The sequence below is a fragment of the Coenobita brevimanus genome, chromosome 66, assembly GCF_032717465.1.
Source record: "Coenobita brevimanus isolate Jiangsu-jjx chromosome 66, ASM3271746v2, whole genome shotgun sequence".
NCBI classification, from domain to species: Eukaryota; Metazoa; Arthropoda; class Malacostraca; order Decapoda; family Coenobitidae; genus Coenobita; species Coenobita brevimanus.
In genome coordinates this window covers 4,998,139-5,016,909 of record NC_137019.1, presented here as the reverse complement: position 1 = coordinate 5,016,909, position 18,771 = coordinate 4,998,139, and the positions used below count along the sequence as shown (strand labels likewise).

The 18,771-nt window shown below is 39.9% G+C and overlaps 1 protein-coding gene across 1 annotated transcript in view; it reads right to left on the bottom strand.

The window, feature by feature from the left end:
- Positions 1-18,771, bottom strand: part of trc (Serine/threonine-protein kinase tricornered) — a 161,773-nt gene that overhangs the window by 30,922 nt on the left and 112,080 nt on the right. Inside the window, exons 2-8 of the mRNA XM_080276787.1 lie at positions 17,727-17,862; positions 14,773-14,947; positions 13,633-13,716; positions 13,186-13,309; positions 6,778-6,895; positions 4,871-5,010; positions 1,869-2,069 (exon numbers count right to left, since the gene is read on the bottom strand). Of these exons, the coding sequence (XP_080132913.1) occupies positions 1,869-2,069; positions 4,871-5,010; positions 6,778-6,895; positions 13,186-13,309; positions 13,633-13,716; positions 14,773-14,947; positions 17,727-17,851 (967 nt within the window). The 5' untranslated portion in view covers positions 17,852-17,862. The remainder of the gene's footprint in view (positions 1-1,868; positions 2,070-4,870; positions 5,011-6,777; positions 6,896-13,185; positions 13,310-13,632; positions 13,717-14,772; positions 14,948-17,726; positions 17,863-18,771) is intronic.

Here is an 18,771-nt window from a genome sequence, read left to right as displayed (position 1 = left end):
CTTTAATCTATACATGCATGACGTACCCACACCCCACACACCACAGATACACATAGCTTCCTATGCAGATGATATAACACTTACATGTACACACCAAAACGCAAACACAGCTGCACACATCATTCAACCTTACCTCAACACACTACACGAATGGTTCACCACAAACAGGCTCAAAATAGCCCCACCCAAATCTACAGTGACTCTTCTCACAAACTGGACAGCAGAACACAGTCACATCCCACACCTCACCATAAACAACACTCCCCTACCACACACACAAACACACCCAAAATCCTTGGTGTAACATACAATACATCAATGTCATTTAAACAACACATCACAAACATTAAAAATAAAATAACACCAAGACTCAATGCTTTGAGGTCACTTGCCCATACAACATTCGGACACAACAAAGAAACCACCACCGCAGTATACAAACAATACATACGTTCAGTGATGAATTATGCAAGCCCTGCCTGGGCTTCTAACCTCACCAAAACACATTACAACACTCTACAGACCATACAGAACAAGGCCCTAAAAATAATCACAGGCTGCACAGCTACTACACCCACAGACCACCTACATCAAGAAACCAAAGTCCTCAAAGTCAAGGATCACCTAGACATGAGAGGCACCCAGCTTCTTGCTGCAGCCTCCACAAACCCACAACATCCACTACAGTACATGGCAGCACATCCACCCATACCAAGGAACATCAAAACAACACCCAGCACACGATACCATACACAAATACTGTCATCTCTCCCCCCTCAGACCAGCTTCCAGAAGCATATCCACACTCAGATCACTTGCAGCTCCATTCAGTCACTTAAAGACAACACAGCTGCATGCACGGCCTCCTGACATCCACCCTTCTGAATCCTATCTTCCTCGTGAGGACAGGGTCCACCTGGCCAGGCTGAGATGTGGGCACCATCCAGCCCTCTTCAGCTACCAGAAGAGGCTGGATGACTCCGTCGCTGATGCCCATCCAGGATGCAACACAGCACCCTATACTATTAAGAACATTATGGAAGACTGCATTGCACACAATCACCTACGCCAACAACACAACATACACTCTTTGAGAGCTCTGTGGGAAAGCCCGGTCTCGGCCATGGCCTTCCTAAGGGACTCGGGGCTGTTCGGCCAGACTGCCTAGGGAACAACTACTACTACTACTACTACTGTACATTCACAGTTTCAGTACCTTTCTCAGAGCAAAAGTATTTCTTAAAATGACAGTAAGTAATGGGAAGCACTGTAAATGACAAAAATATGATGAGGTGTTGACCATATACATTTATTTCCATTGATTCAATGGTTTCTAATATGCAAAATTTCCAATATGCAGTGCGTTTTGTCAACCACATTCTCGCATCCTGGGAGACTCCACTGTACTCACATGGCTACAGACATAATTCTTCATAAAAACAAAAGCTGTCTTATGAGATGTACAGAATATTCAAAGGCCCATGGGAAATACACAACTAAGAGGATGATATATTTTCATTTATCACATAAAGACTTGGGAAAGCCAACACTTACCTCAGTCTTTATCTGGTGCATATACCTAGATATACACAACATACATTATATAAAAGGCTATTCTGAGGGAAACTAATTAGGCTGTATCACATTCCGCATAAAAGTTCACAAATGTTTACTCATAACAGATGGAGCCAGGATTTTGTGGGCTTGAATGATGAGTAAATGGAAGCGTGGCCCACTCAAGTGGGCAAACTTTGGTTGTCTGGACGTTGCTACTCCTCATCCTGCCCTAGGGTGGGAAAGGAGGTCCGGATGATGATGAATGATGATGATACTCATAACATTCAATATACACAAAAATTTCAACTTACCTATGAGCATCTCATACATAATAACACCGAGACTCCACCAGTCACAGCTTTGTCCATAGCCCGTCTGCATGAAAACTTCAGGGGCAATGTAGTCTGGGGTCCCAACAGTGGAGTAAGCCAGGGCTCGTCGATTTTTTTTCCAGCTCTCAGCACGACGTTTTGAATCCATAGGGTTGGAGGCTGGAACATTGGAGTAGGTTGCTATGTTTGGGAAGGGGGAGGACAGGAGGCAATAGTGGAGGAGAGAGAGTATGATAAGAAACAATGAGGACAGACAGGGCAGCACAGAGTGAGAAAAGAAGGAATATGGAGGGAACAAGGAAGGATACATGGCAATAAACACAGATGGTGGCATGGACAAAGGAGAAAAGGCAATGTTGAGAAATAAAGGGGGAAGAAGAAGTAAAAAGGGCAAGTCAAAAGAAGGCATGATACAGAATGACAAAAGGAAGGTTGAGTGAAAAACATGAAGACAAAAGGGAAGACATGGCAAAACAGCGAATGAGGAAATGAGAGAGAAATGCAGGTACGAGATGTGGCAAATGAGTACAAACAAGCACGAAGGGTAGAACAGAGAGAAAACAGAAGGGGTGGTGAGGATAACGGTAAAAAGGGAAGATTAGCGTCATGAATATGGAAGTAGAGAGTATGAAGAAATTAGACAATGCAGAGGTTTACAGAAGAAAACATATGGCATGAGGTGTGGTGGAATATTGGAGGTAAAGAAGAAGATGAATGATGAAAAAGTGATATAAGAAGTATGGGAGGTTATTAATAAAGAAAGTGATGAAAGTATTAGCCAATAATGATCAATTACATTAAAGCAGGAAAGAATGATGTAGTCAGTATGAAGTAATTTACAAACATCAGAAATAAACAAGTTAATTATATTTATGAGGGAAACATTAGTTATGAAAATATAGTTGACAACAGAAAAACAGTAGAAAAAAATTATAATAATAAAAATAAAACATCAATAGGGAGTTACATTCAACAGTAATGAAGCATATTTAGATTGGGAAGAAAAAGAAATAGGGAGAAGATCCAAGGGAAAAACACGGTACAGGTACACATGGATGACAGAAGGACAAAGTGCAGATAAGCATCAGAAAAGGAGGAATGATGATTTTTAAAAAAGGAGATAGAGGTCAAAAGAGAGAGATAAAGCAAGCAGGAGGTAAGGATGGGGTGGAAGAAAATAATAAAATAATGAGTAAATAAAACAATATATACTACCATATACTATTTAAGAGGCATTTAACATATAAAAATACTATAAAATATTAAAAATACAAATAATAAGATCCACAAACTATTGTCCATGAAAATAATGAAATCATACTGTACTAGTGCTTTTACTCTGGTTATTAAATTTAAAATAAGCTCATTAATCCAACATTAAAAGAACACTGTATCAAAGTGAAGTAACACCTACTACTACCATAGCTAATAAATTTAAAAACACAATCTGTAAATTACATACTAATATTCTTCAAATCTGATTAAATCCACTATGGGGGAAAAAAAAAAAAAAGTTTAAATAGGATGGGTTTTGTGGAGCACAAAATGCTTCAAAGATACTTACCAGTATCATTAAATGTGGAAAATACATAAAAACAAATATAATGAGCAAATAATCATAAAACACTAATAAAGCAGTTTAAATCAACTAAACATTTTCCCAATACAATAAAAAAAAAAAGTATTTTACAACCAAAAAGGAGAAACAGTAATACCTATGTACTCCCTACATATCATTAAAGTATTGGACAGATAGATAGATATTAGTACAAACAGGAGTGGAATGCTGGAAATTTCCCTCTTTGTGCTGGTATAGTAATGGGGTGAAAATGCAGCACAGAATTTGTGTTGCACATATTTTAAGGTTAACAACACAGGAAAGAAGAAACTAATCATGGAGTTTCCTTTCTCCTCTGATTTATATAACCAAAATATTAAAGTGAATTACTCAAGATCTTCCCACTCCAAACAATAAGAATTTGTTTAGGGTAATGATGAAGAATTTTTTTAAAAACTGCTACCTCAACTTTACAAAATGTCAAAACTGAGGCAGTGGTAAAGGTGGTCCCCTTCTGTAATTAAATAGATACCGGTATAAGCATACTGCATCAAGCATTAACCAGGAAATACCAGGAGTTTTTTACTTATTCTAATACACTGCTTTATTTGATTATAAATATTAGCCTGTTCTCACTATCTACCTATCTATCTATCATCCAATCCTACATTGCCCCATGAGGTGCGTAGAAGCCTGGGGCTAGGCAGTTGGTCCCGACATTTAAGATGAGAGTAACCAGCCTCACTCATCCCTGAGAGGCATTACATGAGCAATCAACCCCAACCACCCCCTGAATATAAACCTTCACTGGCTCAATCCGATTGGAGCGCAATAATTACCCACTAAACCACCAGGTGCCAAAATTTGGTTATATGGTTACCACCCAGCGTAGTAAATGGTTTCCTGATATACAGGAAACCATTTGGCTTGTCACTCAGTGTAGAGTCACCCACAAGCAGAAGGAAGAGAAAAGAATGAAGGAAAGAAAGGCAGAGGAGGGAGTGTAAAGTTGCCCACAGGCAGAAGGACAAGGAAAGAATGAACAAAAGGAAGACAGAAGAGGACACCACCAAGAAAAAAATATCTATCAGTCATAAAACAATATGCTCCTAACTCCACTTGTTAGACTAAGATATGTTAAACTATTTAGAAGTCATATCATCACACACTGATTTAAAGAAATCTGTTGGATTTCTTAGATGATATCTTTAATCAATAGCTTAGTATCAGCAATATAAGTACTGCCAGAATATGTCAGTCTCAGCAACAGGTACTGCGATCATTAGCAGAGTCTGAAGTCAGTTAATACCGACAACATTTGAGAAGGTTCACTGACCACAATAAATTCAATGCGGTTAAGTCAAAGCATAAAATTCATTTATAATAGCAGAGACCAGTAACAGTTCTAAAACACAGAACTCACTGAAATCTGAAGGCTTAGCTTGGCTGAGGTCTTTATAAAACTCTGTTCGGTGAGATTTCTTCATGCCCGTACATAACCCAAAGTCAGAGAGTTTGATGTGTCCTCTGGCATCCAGTAGCAGGTTGTCAGGTTTAATATCTCTGGAAAAATACAGCAGTATATGTATGATACAATGCTTATGATATATGGTACTCATCATAAATGAGCTAACAGAAAAAAATACAGTATTCTTACAAATCTGGATGAGGAAAATGATTATGAAATTCTGTCTTCAGAGACTTCAGATATCAAAGAATATCCCACAAACCCCATGGCAAATGCATCATGTTTCTCTAAGGGGATATGGAGCTGTTTTCAGTTGTACCCAATGTCATCCCCAACAGCCAACATAGCTCCAACACACATTTTTGTTTTCACAGTCGCCCCAACCAGTGTTCTGATCTTCAATGGCTGTCCCTAAGTAATACTGGAACATTCTCAGGAAGCATGACGGTTCCCCAACAGATGAACACGAAAGAAATAAGAGCTGCTGTCTAATGCATATATTTATCAATATTTTGAAATCAGATCCTGATGTTATAGACTTCATATGGTATTTATACACTTTTACGAGACCATAATTTATCCAAATAAAAGTCAGCTTGTTGCTGTTCATTTTACAGCCTGCTGGAGGCTCACATGAAACTGACCTGAAATATGCAAATCGTTGTTTAATGCACATTTCCATCAAAATTTTCGTATCAGATGTCCTATATTAATACTGTTGATATAAATAACACACTGCATTTCAAAAATACCTCATGTTCACGAACTACTACTATACCTACTAATAAACCAAACCAGTTCATCACCCACTGGTAATTATTACATATATATCTGTTACTTCTCCACAGTTATTTTCACATTGGCATTTCTTACAAAATGAAGCATTCATCACATTTCAACTTCAGATGCTTCAAACAGGCACATGGTGAGGTTGCCGATAATCATCCTCTTCATTCCGATTACAGTTCTTATTCTTTATTTCTGCTGCCTTCAGACGAATTTCTTCACTACTGAATATATTAGCAGGCGATGTGAAGTGGATTTTCCAGCCATACCATTTACCACATCCATCCATCATTCATTCATTACCCAATCCTGTGTTGCCCCATGAGGAGTGTAGGTGCCTGGGGCTGGGCAAGTTGGTCCTGACATTTAAGATGAGAGTGAGCTAGCCTCACTCATCCCTGAGTGGCATTACATAAGCAATAAACCCCAACCACCCCTTGCATATAAACCTGCCCAGACTCAATCCGACTGGAGGGCCTAAATTACCCACTAAACCACCAGGCGCCATAATCTGGTTATATAGTTACTACCCAGCACTGTAAATGGTTTTCTGGTGTACAGGAAACCATTTGGCTTGTCACTCAGTGTAGTCACCCACAGACAGATGGAAGAGAGGGCAGGACAGTCATCCAAGAGCAGCATTACATCATGCCCCCACCTACAACTATTCATCACATTTAAATTTCTACATATTCTAAACAAACGGGTGCTGGGGAAGATGTCTTTTCCTTCTATAAGTTTACTACATCCATGTTTTGGCCACCCAGAACTACCACCACTACCACATCAACACAGGCAGACATCCCATGTTGGTATGCACTCAAAAGCCATTCAGTGGGACTGTGAAATCTAAAGGTGCCTCAGGTTCTGGCCAAACCCACGCTCAGGCCCAAAAGGTTATGGACGACTGTGAAAACAGTTCATGGCTCCTGTGAAAATGGCCCATGGCTCCAGGGTGAGAACCAGTGTTCTAAAATATACAAAAGCGTACAAATAATAAAAGTTCATCATCCAAATACCAAACACCACAAATGGCAGAGAGCAGCAAATAAATGTAAGCTTTACTGTGAACTCACCTGTGAATGAAGCCTAGTTTGTGAATGGAGTCTATGGCAAGTGCAGTCTCCGCTATGTAGAACTGTGTGCACTCTTCCGATAGCGTGTCCTTCTTCATCAGCAATGTCATCATGTCACCTGAAGTGGGGCAAATATCATCAATATTAATTCATTCCTGTAACCAGTGCAGTACAGTGGCAGTAGTTTACATAGAGTACTGCATCACCAGGGAAGCATGATCATGATCATCATCTATTCCTCTGTTGCCCCATGAGGAGTGTAGGTGCCCGGGGCTAAGCAAATTGGTCCTAACATTTAATATGAAAGTGACCAGCCTCACTCATCCCTGAGTGGCATTAAGTGAGCAATAAATCCCAACCATCCCTTGGATAGAAACCCGTACAGGCTCAATCCGACTGGAGTGCCTTAACCCCTAAAGACCGCAATTATTACAGGCAGGGTACCTCCCACAACCTCAATTCGAGGGTGTTTTGGCGACTTTTACCAAGGGCAAATTGATTGTTCTGGCTAAAGAGGAAGAATATACACACCTGACAACACAATCTGCACCCCCATATGCCAAATGTTTACCGCACAATTGCACGTCAAAGTTTTAAAAAGTTTATAATAGTTATCCCTCAAAAACACTCTAAAACGTGAAAATTTGATAACTACATACTTTTCTTATTGAAACAGGTTATTTCAATGTGTTCTGTCACATCAGCCATGAAAACAGGTGTATGCAGGTGTGGGGAGATTACTAGGCTGTGGGGAGATAAAGTAGGCTGTGGGGAGTAGGCCTATAGGTATGGGGGTTGGAAAAATAACCAACTTTTCGCATGAAATGAAAGCACTTCAGTGTGTTCTGTAACATCTTGGTGGCCTGATACCTCTCGGGGGGGTGTAGGGGGTGGGAGGGGAGTGAGGGACAAGGAGGGAGGGATGGGGTGGGGTTCAGGGGGGACACAAGGCTATAGTCTCACCAATCTAAAACCAAGGTTTGGGTGGAGTCCAGCCGGGGATTTCCCGGCGTACAGCGTTGCCTTGTTTCCTATACTCTGATTGGGTAGTGGCTGACCTGACACCGTTGAGTTCGTCCGCTCACACCTCACCACCTGGCCTGACATGACTTCACCTACTTCTGTGTGTGTGTGTGTGTGTGTGTGTGTGTGTGTGTGTGTGTGTGTGTGTGTGTGTTTTTTTGTGTGTGTGTAAAGACAAACTAATTTAAGTTATAAATATAATTTAAGTTACCGGTATATATATAACAAAGTGAACAGTGGAAGCCCTTGACAGAAGCTTAATCTCCCTCCAATGGATTAACTCCCAGTATGGGCCTGGATGTTGCCGCTCGTGAGTATTTTAACTTATTTATTTCTATTAAGAAAATAGCGTATGTTCTACTGATTCCTTCAAATTATATTATAAACGTAATTGTTACATTACTTACCCAACTTAGAACTACCGTGAAAGTCGGTAAAAGTAACTACATTTTTTTCAGCACCACTGTAAAATATGTATGCCACGTTTCTTTATTGATGTACAAGAGCCATATGCATTACAAGTTTACCTTCCTTTGATATGCTAGAATACTTACGTTTATATTGTATTAGTATGTGTGTACCTATCTGTGATGCCTATTACATATATAACAGAATCTACTCATCGCTCGTTTAGGAAGTATGGCATGGCTGCACCCAGCGCCAGACCCCACCCAAACCTTGGTTTTAGATTGGTGAGACTATAGTAGGGTGGGAGGAGGGGCAAGAGTGTGTGGGACGGGACACAGGTGGTGGTGGGAGGAGAGATGCAGGTGCATGGAGAGGTGGGAGGGTGATGGGGGACAAGGAGGGAGGGAGGGAGTGGGGCAGAGGGTGGCATGGAGGCAGCCCAGAGGGGGGGGCGGGGGGCCCCCCCACTGCCCGGGTTGGTCCGATCCCCCCTCACGCCTCTCAAGGGTGAGTTCTCATTGGCCTGAAGCCATGTACATCATAATCGCGGTGAGGAAGCACTCCGCAGTTTTTTTAGGCCCCGCTCAATTGATGCGATTAGGCATTTTGGCATAAAACTCAAATCACATCAATTGATGCAATTAGGATTTTAGGGGTTAATTGTCCACTAAACCACCAGGCACCATAATTTGGTTATATGGTTACCACCCAGCGTAGTAAATGGTTTCCTGGTGTACAGGACACTATTTGGCTTGTCACTCAGTGCAGAGTCACCCATTGGCAGAAGGAAGAGGACAGAATGAAGGAAAGAAAGACAGAGGAGAGAGTGTAAAGTCGCACATAGGCAGAAGGAAGAGGAAAGAATGAAGAAATTAAAGACAGAAGGGGAAGGAAGGAAGGAAAAGAGAAATGGGCAGCCACCTGAAAGCAGCACTACATCGAATGATTGGATGGGGTGTGCCCTCACCTACCACTAGGGAAGAATGATGATGAACAAATACAAAGGTAATGTCTACATATGGAGCTTCTGAACTCTAATACAGGGCTTTGCTGAAGTCACTTAAGTCAATAACAAGCATGAAACAGCGGCTTCAGGGCCTTGATATGGGGCTTGCTCAAGTTGTGAAAGTCCATGGGAGTGAAGCACCTCACTTCCAAAATATGTTGGTGAACAACAGATGGATGGGTCAGTGTGCAGTGATGTTCCCACACCTAAATATAAGCTCAAACTCCCTTACAGTATCTTTTTCTTGTAATATATGATGCTATGTTATTCCTGTGAACAGTGAGTGTGTAAGAAACAGAATCTAAAGGTGAATGTAGGGAAGAGTAAAGTTATAGTCTTTGAGAGAAATTAAGCCACCGATTGTACAGTGAGGCTGGATGAGGAGGAAATGGAAAACGTGAAAGCATTCACGTACTTGAGTAGTGTGATAAATAAGGATGGAAGTTTACAGGGTGGAGTGCTTGAAAGAGTATGACTGGAAAGAGAGGTTGCTGGTTCTTTGAAGGCAGTGATAAGGGACAGGGTAGTGAGCACGAAAGTAAAATAAGTCGCTGCATGACAGTTTTCTAAAATATGGAAGTGAAACTTGGACCTTGTTGGAAGGACACAAGTCAAGGGTGAGAGCAGTGGAAATGAGTTATCTGAGAGGAGCATGTGGCATAACGTGGAAAGACAGACTGACAAATGAGGAAGTGAAGGATCGTTGTGATGTGGATGTGATGGGGAGCATTAGGAAAAATACACTGAGGTGGTTTGGCCATGCGGAGAGGATGGAGAATGAGAGACTAATGAGGAGTGTGTATGTGAGTGAGGTGGAGGGGGAAGAGGGAGAGGGAGACCAAGGATGAGATGGAGGGACGGAGTAGAGAGGTATTAGACAGAGGGTGTGTGTGAGCTGGGAGCAGGGCAGTGAAATGGCGTAGGAAAGGATGACATGAAGACGATTTGTTTGTGGCCACCCCTTACAGGAATGAAGCATCTGGCAACAGATGGATAGATATAACAGTGTTAAACTGGTAGGAAATAGTACCACACGATACATTCAATCTATACTACTGTATCAGTTTTTCAAAAAATATATACAGTATATATATTCAATGATGGATTGTGGCCACCCCTTATGGGACTGAGGCGTCTAGCAACAGATGGATAGATATAACAGTGATAAATTGGTAGGAAATAGTAAGACACAATACATTCAATCTATACTACTGTAGTATATTTTCCAAAAAAAAAAAAAAAAAAAAAAAAAAAAAAAAAAAAAAAAAACGACAATGGAAATCTTTACTTTAACCCGTCACGTCCCGAACTATTTTGCACCTCCAACACCCCCCAATCCCGAGGTATTTTCGAATTTTTTTTTTTTTTGCTAAAACCTCCGCTTTTGGTGAGAAAAATTGAAAATTCATAGAGAAATCGCTCACCTGAGGTTTAAAATACTTGATCCAGGTAGCAGTACCTCCTTACCTTACTGGGTTTTCTAACAGGCTGGCACCAAAGAAAACGAGTCCTATGGGAGGGTAACTATTTCACACCACTCATAAACGGTATTTATTTATTTACTCGGTACGAATTTATATGTAGTTCGAGAGTACAGTAATCACTCTAATATCCGGACGCCCAATATCCGAACATCCCCACTATCCAGACATAAGAATGTTTCATACTGTACTTTTTTCCATACTATACTTACCTCATTTCACTCTTTAATGTCCTTTATTGGTGTGAATAGGGTGTTAGGAGCTATGCATGTGCAGTAGGAAGGTGTTTTTCAGAGTTAGGCTAGGTTAGGGTCCATAAGTACCAGTCCAGGAGCCAGTCACCAGAATGTTTATTATTGTATGAACCTACTTCTAAACCCTCATTTTATGTTTCTTTTGCATTTATTTCAGTCATTTATGTGCCTTATTGGTGTGATTTGGGTCTTAAATAGGTGCTATGCATGTCCAGAGGGAGTTGTATAGGTGTTTCTCTGAGTTAGGGTCCATAAGTACAAGTCCATAAGCTGGGGCCCAATATCCGGACAGAACCAATATCCGGACCTTCCTATGGCTCTATTACGTTGGATATTGGAGTGATTACTGTATATTGGTTTTCAAACAGTAATACACTGTAGGCATTATAAGCATTGTTTCACTCACTAACTCATCACCATACCTGACCTTTTTTTTGCCACATTACCTGATCATCATTTCTGACTGTTTCTTCCTCTAATGCTATGTAAACTTTGTCCTCCACACTGTCATCGATTGGGGAATCACTCTGGCCCTGAATGTCTTTATTGGCCAGGTCACTGGTAACAGGTGAATTGCCGAGACAATGGCATGCAGGGGGGGGAGGTTATGCAGTGTAAGGCATTGTCCCTGCTTGGCATCTTGTAGAGGAATAGAGGAAGGTGTCCCATGTATACGTACGAAAAATCGCGTGAAAATTGAAAATTGTGCAAATTATGAACCTTGCAATTGCGCAATGTACCAGTACATCGTCAGGACTGGCAAATGCAAAATGTTGCAACGGATCCATACATCGACGGGATGTCTCGGGTTAAGAAAGTAGGGGTACTATGGTCACGGCGTGCGACTGAGGTTGTTATTATCGTGCCCTGACAACCTACCTCTCGACAGTGCGTCTGATTTCATGTATAACATGGGACGCATGTGATATGTCCGTGTATAATAATATTCGTGTATAATATATTTGTGCATAATACTGTAATATGATTCATATATAATATGATAAGAAATTGGACCCACTTTAAAGTGGTAGGTTGCCAGGGTACGATAATGACAACCTCTGAGTCGTGCGCCGCGACTATAGTGCAGGTATATCAAAGCAACAGTGAGGCTGTTTGAATTTATTCACAGAATAACTATATCACTGATTTTTGTACACAATACCATCATATATACATACATATATATCTATATATCTATTAATCTACCTATATATATATATATAAATCTATCTATCTATCTATCTATCTATAGCCCGATGCCCTAATCCCGCAAAGGGTGGCCGTAGACAAAATGCCTCCAAGTCGCTCTGTCACCCACCATTTGACTACCCTCCCCCCAACTCACTCCCCCTCCCTCATATACCTCTCAACTCCATCCCTTCACCCCATCCTTGGTCTTCCCCTCCCTCCACCTCACCTACATACACTCTCTTAGTCAGTCTTTCATTCTCCATTCTCTCCACACGTCCAAACCACCTCAAGTGTATTTCTCCTAATCTTCTCAACCACATCCACATCCACCCCACAACGTTCCTTCACTTCTTCATTCATCAACCTGTCCCTCCATATGCTCCTCTCAAGTAACTCATTTCCACTGCTCTTAGTCTTGGCTTGTTCCCCTCTAGCAAGGTCCATGCCTCGGTTCCATACGTCAGAGTAGGGATCACAATACCGTCATGCAGTGACTTCTTAACTTTCATACTCACCTCCCTATTTCTCATCACCGCTTTCAGTGAACCAACAACCTTCCCTCCCTGCTGCATCCTTTCAAGCACTTCATCCCCAAAAGTTCCATCCTTACTCATCACACTACCCAAGTACTTGAATGCACTCACATTCTCCATATCCTCACCATCCAACCTCACTGTGCATTCTGTGACTCCATTCCTCTCAAACACCATAACTTAACTCTAGTTTACATTAATTTTCAGATTCCTCTTCCTACACACTGTCCCAAATTCATTCACCAAACGTTGCAACTCCCATTCATCTTCACTCAACAATACTGCATCATCAGCAAACAGCTATGCCAAGATCAAACAATGAACAACTGCCATTATGACAATTTTCATTACTGAAAAATCAAATATTCCTTTACAGCCTAGAGCACCATTACTAAGTATTGGGTGATGAGATAATAAAGAGAATCAATAGTTTAACAGGAAAGTACTATCAACACATGAAACAATACAACCAGCCAAAACAACTCAAGTCAGAACAAAATGGAAATACTAACCGCCTGCTAGGAACTCCATGACGAGGTAGAGGTTGATCGGGTCTTGGAAGCTGTAGTACATTTTGACAACCCACTGATGGTCTGCTTCAACTAAAACATCCCTTTCAGCACGCACATGAGCCACCTGGAGGAGTATGATTAAGTCTCTTAAATGCTCCTATGCAGGAAAACTGTAATTCTGTTACCTCCTTTTCTCAGATGAACTTAGTTTCTAAATATCACCTTTGTATTTATAACTTTGCCTAGTGTCATTATCAGGACAAGCATGTAACTGCCAATACTGTACTAATTTCAGTACATACCTGTACTGTATAATCCTACCTATCTACAGAGCTAAACCCAAACAAAAATGATTTCCAAGTTAAATAACATGAAAAGAACACATTCAGATTACTGTAACCTAAATTAAGGTGAGAGTGCAACAGAACATATGAAAAAATGACCCACCTGTTCCTTTTCCAACATATCTGCCTTTCGTAATATCTTCATGGCATATATGTGACCCGTGTCTTTCTTTTGCACCAGCCTTACCTGTGAATAAGGGCAGGTAGCCTATTGAGGAAGGTAATGGGAAAAAGTAGTGGTTGGGATATGCTGCCAAATAGGTGGGGAAGAGTTGTAGGAAAAATAGAGTAACATGGAAGGGAGAGAAATTCAAAAGAGTGGCAGAATATGCAGCATCAATGAAGCTATGTGATGAGTGCATATGAGTAAGCTTTGACAATACAGTAAAACCTCCATATAACGGACTTCAATAGACCGGAATTTGCTTCTATCGGACTCGAGGAGCCACCAGACTAAATTCCTATATATTGGAAAAAGTCCGATAAAGCCAAAAGCAGTCCGGACTGCCAGATCACTTCAGCTATGTTCACCACAATAAGGTAAATAAAAGACATGTTTATCAGTGTACAGTACAGTATTATTACATATATTATACCATTTGATTAATGTAGTGAAGTTAAAACGATACAGTACCACAATGGTAGTCAAAACAGTTTAAAAACCATTCACACGATCTGGACTAATGTCTGATATATCGGAAAAAGTCCGGATTAGCAGGGGGAAGTCCGGATGTCGCTTTTATCGGAATTTCGCGTTTTTCGGAATGGTTTGGGCCCCAATTAAGTCCGTTATAGTGAGGTCTGACTGTATTATGACAAGGAATAAATACACATAAATATGCTCTGACTGCACTGAATATACAATCAATAGTGTACTGAAAACAGACATGGTATCTTGCTTCCTAACTAAATGGTGAAAATACATGATTATTTCCAAGATGAACAGCACAAATAATGTTAGATGAACAGTGTACATTAATTTTATGGGCATGGATACTTAATGATACTGAATCTGTCTCTCAGGCTCTCATTTGATTCTGTATGAATTACCTTTAGCTTCTTCCAAGTCTCTGGTTTCTTTTAATAAATAGTAAATAACATCAACAAAATCCTCACCCTAGTCAAGTAATGTTGTTAATCAACACAGTATGTACAATGCACAAGTTGGATCATACACCAAAAGAGTGCTTAACAAGCAGGTTCCTTAACCATTTCCTCAACCACTCCCTCCCTGATAACTCACCTCCCCAAAGGCTCCCCGGCCAATAACCTTAAGGGCTTCAAAGTCCTCCACACCCAATCTGGAGCGCTTAAGTCTGAGGAACTCTGTCTCCTTCTGTGCATGCTGTTGGCGCTTTTCCTGCTTCTGGTCCTCTGACAACCCCTCCTCTTTCATGCTCTCCTCGAGCTTGTCTTGCCTGTGGTGGAAGTAGATAGTTGTGGGAGGTGAAAGGGAGTACAACTGTGAAGAGGGAGTAGGTGTGCGTGGAGTGGATGCTGGTATGCAATGTGAAAGTATAGATGTAAATGGGTGAGTTGTAAAAATCATAATCATCAGCCTATGTTATTTCACAGCAGGAAAAAAGCCCTTCCATACTTTTCCCACTTTGACCAACTACTTACAGTATCTGTTCTATCCTAACTCAATACTGTACATTATAGATTTTACCTTACAACTGGCATCTGGTTCAGCTCCTACTTCTACCTATCTTCTCTCCTGAGATACTATAATCCTAACTGCAAATCTATTAGCCATAATACACACGATGTGCTTTGTGGATGATTATGTCTGCTGTTTATTTGAAGTAATTAAATGACCTACTGCTGCATCTTTCCTTACCCAAGAAATTATCTTCTTATCCCTTCCAGGGCTCTTGTTTGGCAAGCCACAGCTCGCAAATGTGAGTATTTTTTCCCTTCGGCGAACAAATTTTACATGCAAGTTGCCTTTTGGCGAGGAGAAAATACATCCACTTCAAAACGCAGTAAACTACAAAATAAGTAAATCTCACTTAAATGAACAAAAAAGCACGTTCTGATCGATTATCAAGTCTTTCCTTGTCACCATTGTGAATGTTTAAACCTCATATGATTCTAATAATCACAATGTGTAAATAAACAAAAATATTTATTGCTCATAAAATATTTCGGCTCGTAGTCAGTCTGGCTACTAAAAACTTATTTGGCTCGAATATCTGAAACCTTAGGAGCCAAATGGCTCGCAACCATTGGCAGGTAGCAAGAGCCCTGCCTTCTCATGATACCTAACACTGACTTCTCCACTCCTCTTTCAGCATTCCCTGGTCTATGTTATGAGGGTCTTTGCTAGGCTAAAGGTTTCTCCCCCTTATGTAGCTATTACCTGCATGAACGGAAATGAAAAACTACTATACAGGTACTGTGTTCTGTAATTCTATACTGGCTGATACATAATGAGTTTATAAAAAAAGACCCTTCAGGTGAAGGGCTTATCTCCCCTACCTACACAGTGAAATATTTTGGGACAATGTTCATGGCATTGTGGGTTTTATGCACATATTGAATTCATGGTATAGTGGGTCTTAGGCACATATTTAAATTACAGTATCTTCGTCCTCTTCTCTTATCTATATTCATTACCGGTACCGTACTAAACTTATTGCTTTTCAACGGACAATAAAAATTCTATAATTACCAGTAAGGTTCTTGTCAATTACATGCACAATGCCTTACTATATCAGAATTGCATCTCTTTTCCTTTTCCTCTAATAAAATTTTTGAGGTCATCCAGCAGTTCAGTGCATTTCTCATCTGGTTCTGACCCCACTAAGACTATGATATCTCATTTAATAAATATTTCTTTAAGAAAAACCGCAAATCTTTCAAGATGAACCAAAGCATAATTTTCATAGATGGTCTGATTCTACAAAATGAATCCATGCAACCCTTGATCAAAAGCATATCGGACAATCCTCATGGCCAGCTGCTCCACTACCGCAAAGAAACAAGGGTACGGAATGGCTAAACTTGTCGTACTGCCTTGTAGGAAAAGGGTTAAGCTTGATTTTGCACACAATAGCTCAGTGGGCTTTGGCAAAGGGTACACTTCTATAATTGCATATTGTGAATCAAGCTTCACTACCCATTACAGTGTGCTAGTCTGTTTGCCACAGCAAAGATGTGTTCTGGCAAAAGTAGGGTGTGAGTGCTGATGTCACACTTGGATACCTATTCTGTGCACATTCTGTTAAGCTTATTTCATAACCCTCATCATTCACTTCACTTGGCTTTTCCCAAAATGCTGTACTTTTCTGGAATACACTAGTAGATCAACAAATTATATTAATACCATGGCATTTTCCTTTGATACTGCTTCATCCCTTACTGTCCTATAAGGAGTATAGGGGCCCGGGGCTATGAATAGGCTATTCAGTTCCGACATCAAAGCTAATGACCAATTGCTTTACCCCAGGTGACTTTATGGGAGCAATAAACCCTAATCTTCTTTGTCTGATAAAACAATGATAAATTTTCTACATGCTCCATCACCATTTTCAATGAAATTTTAAATAATACCTACAATAATACTACTGACGATGATGATCTAGGGGGGTTAGTGTCTCTCTCCATGGGAAGAAAAAACAATAATTCTATTCTTTATTACCTTATAATGTTTTCTGACAAGGGATTCTTTCCTTGCAGGGACTATTTTTTTTTTTTCTTGTTCTTTTAACTTTTCCAGAGGGAATTCTGCCTTGGTGTAATAATAATAACAATAATAATAATAATAATACAGTAATAATAATAATAATAATAATAATAAAAGGGGTAAAATAATAATAATAATAATAATAATAATAAAAGGGGCAAAATAATAATAATAATAACAATAAAAAGGGCAAAATAATAATAAAAAAACAATAATATTATTAATAAGTAATAATAATACAGCCATATTACATAGTACAGTACAGGTATTCAGCAGAAGCGGAAGCCCTAGCAGTTATGAGTCAAAGCCATTTAAGAAACAGGACTATGACCATGTTACTAAAAACCATCTCAAAAACTAAACAAGGTACTGTACTAACAACTTTAGAATACTGAATACACAAAAAGACGGAGGTACTCCATTAATGCTGACAAAAACAAGCTAGTCCATGTATGTTCAACTCTAATGGCAAAAATGTTCAAATAATGCTAAAGTAAAGAGTGTGTTACCTCTGTTTGCGCTCGAGGTGTTGCGCAATGAGATTGGAGTAATAGTTCTCAAGTGTGACCTTCGCCTTAGTGGCCTTGTCGAGGGTGTGACCGCTAAAACGGATCTGACCCTCCGTCGCCGCCATCCGACCCACCCCTGCAAAGTAACAAATTTTCATTAGGCAATACAACAAAACATTACATACATTTGCACTTTCCACCAAAAAATAAACTTTATTGTTTAACTATCTCTGCAACAATGCACAACTTCATAATTAGTCTAAAATAACCCCTGCAACACAACAAATTAATTTTCATCTCTGTATATACAGTATTACTCTAGCTGATGCCCTGCACTTTCCCATGAATGACAGATGAGACTTCAGACTGCCCAGTTCTGGAACATCTATTTTGCTCCCTCAACCACATTAGCCTTTGCCAATCCTCTCACCTGTAACTATTTCAACAATTCTCCCTTGTCACACAAGATTTTCCCCTTGCAATGTTAAAATTGATCTTATTTCAAACAAACTTTCTGAAATCTATCCAAATATCTATACCACCTCAGTGAATTTTTGGTCAAAACACACCACCACACAGTATAAAGTACCTTATCTTTGATACCCCAAGACAAAAACTCTCATATATAGTATGGCATTTTACCCCAATCATAACCTTATTCACAATGCTCTAAAGAAGACTCATATGAACGGTTCATGTTTGATATTTTCCACATACTTAAAGTATATATTACGTTTAGTTGATAAAAGCAAACTGTTCCTCAGCATGTTCTTCACTTCCCAGCCAACCAAATCCTTTTTCACATCACTATTCTGTTCTCCAATCACTCTTCACCCCTATAAGTTTTCTTTTTAACTTCACCATCAATTCTTATATATTTGCACATCAACACACCTACGTATTTGATTTTTTACTTCTTGTGCACCTATATTCCCCATTCTGATACCAAACTCTCTGGAAAATATTTCCAACACACATTATCAAACATATTTTGCATCTTGTGGAGTTTTTGGACTGATACTATAGTAATGGCACGCAAAGAAGT